Source organism: Echinococcus granulosus (genome assembly GCF_000524195.1).
Source record: "Echinococcus granulosus chromosome Unknown EG_S00356, whole genome shotgun sequence".
NCBI classification, from domain to species: domain Eukaryota; kingdom Metazoa; phylum Platyhelminthes; class Cestoda; order Cyclophyllidea; family Taeniidae; genus Echinococcus; species Echinococcus granulosus.
In genome coordinates this window covers 1-1,372 of record NW_020170736.1, presented here as the reverse complement: position 1 = coordinate 1,372, position 1,372 = coordinate 1, and the positions used below count along the sequence as shown (strand labels likewise).

General features: G+C 43.2%; 1 protein-coding gene across 1 annotated transcript; it reads left to right on the top strand. All coding sequences in view use genetic code 11, as the record gives it.

The window, feature by feature from the left end:
• Positions 1-338: 338 nt before the first annotated feature.
• EGR_11064 (hypothetical protein) lies at positions 339-638 on the top strand (the record flags this gene model as incomplete). Its single annotated transcript, XM_024500313.1, has 1 exon — positions 339-638. One exon carries the CDS (start codon positions 339-341, stop codon positions 636-638), a length of 300 nt encoding a protein of 99 aa, XP_024345272.1.
• Positions 639-1,372: the final 734 nt, after the last annotated feature.

The window sequence follows — 1,372 nt, the reverse complement described above, 5'->3', positions numbered from 1 at the left end:
ACACCACTACGACATTGACACTGCCAAGGTGATGCATGTAATTGCTTTTTTAGAATTTGTCTACCAAAAGACCAACTCATCATTGACTTGTCAACACTATAAAATATTGAGTAGCATGTGGGTCTGCCCAATGAGGTGAGGCAAATAAAAGAGTAAAAGAGGGTAGAGGAGAGGAGAAGTGCATGTATTTACAAAGCAGTGGCTATACAATATAAAGTAGCTGAGAGAGCGCGAGTGGCAAAATTAATGTCGGTGGCAAAGGTAAGGCATATTAGCAATTAGGGAGAATGAATTAGTGGATGAGGATGAGGAGGAGAGTGCTGAAGAGGGAATTGGTGATGGAAGGGAAGAGAAGAGATATTTTGGAGGCCGTCGATGATGATTCTGTAGCTTCAGTCTTCCCTGCAGTCGTTGCAGTTGGCTCTGGATTCGCTGATGATGATGCTGCCGCAGTGAATTCGGTTGGTGATGTTTCAGTGTTATCTTCAGTAGTTGTAGTTGCCTCTGTATTTGGTGTTGACTATGCTGCAGTAAATCTGCTGGTGTTGTTTTATTGTTATCTTCAGTCCCTGCATGTTATTCTGCATTCGCTGATGATAACGCTTCAGCATACACCACAAAGCCGACAGCCAGAGTGAAATGATTTTAAAGAACTGCATTGTTAGACTAAAATTTGCAAAGTTCTTTTAGGCACCTGCTCTTTTATAGTCTGCAATGACGAGTGGGTGTCAGTTCACGAGCTCGAAATGACATCATTACTTACGCTTCCAATTTGCACACGTCAAGCAGACAGGTGCTCTCACTCCCACCTGCATCACTAGCGTATAAAACCCAACTTGCAGATACTCCGTGGTGACTGCATTAAACCAACGTTTGTCTAGTGTTTGGATGATTGCTCCACTTCCTCTACATTTGACATGACGCTGGTAAAACGCTTGCTTTTGAAGTGAAAACATCTGTGATTGCTCAGCCTTTGATTATTCCTGCCCGTCGCCTTCATGAAGCCCTACATTCGTCTGCCAGTCTAACCGTCCGTGTGCACACCCACGAGTACATTTATCCACACCTTGCAAGGTAAAACGAAAGACAGACTTCATTTCTAACTTCGGATGGAAACGAAAGTGGTAAATGGCTTATTTGAGCATGCTTACACAATTTCAGTATGACTTAAGACGGTGAGTGCCACCTCACTGTGTTCATCCAAACCCTCTGCCAACACTTTCTTCCTCCACTAATCCAAGGACTTATCAATGAGTTATACAAATGTAAAGGAATGACTTCGCCTGTCAAATTTTTGCCTACGAAGATAGAGAGAGGGGAAAGCAAGAACAAATAGACGGGCTCGAGTTGACTAAGTGGATCCCGATTAAAG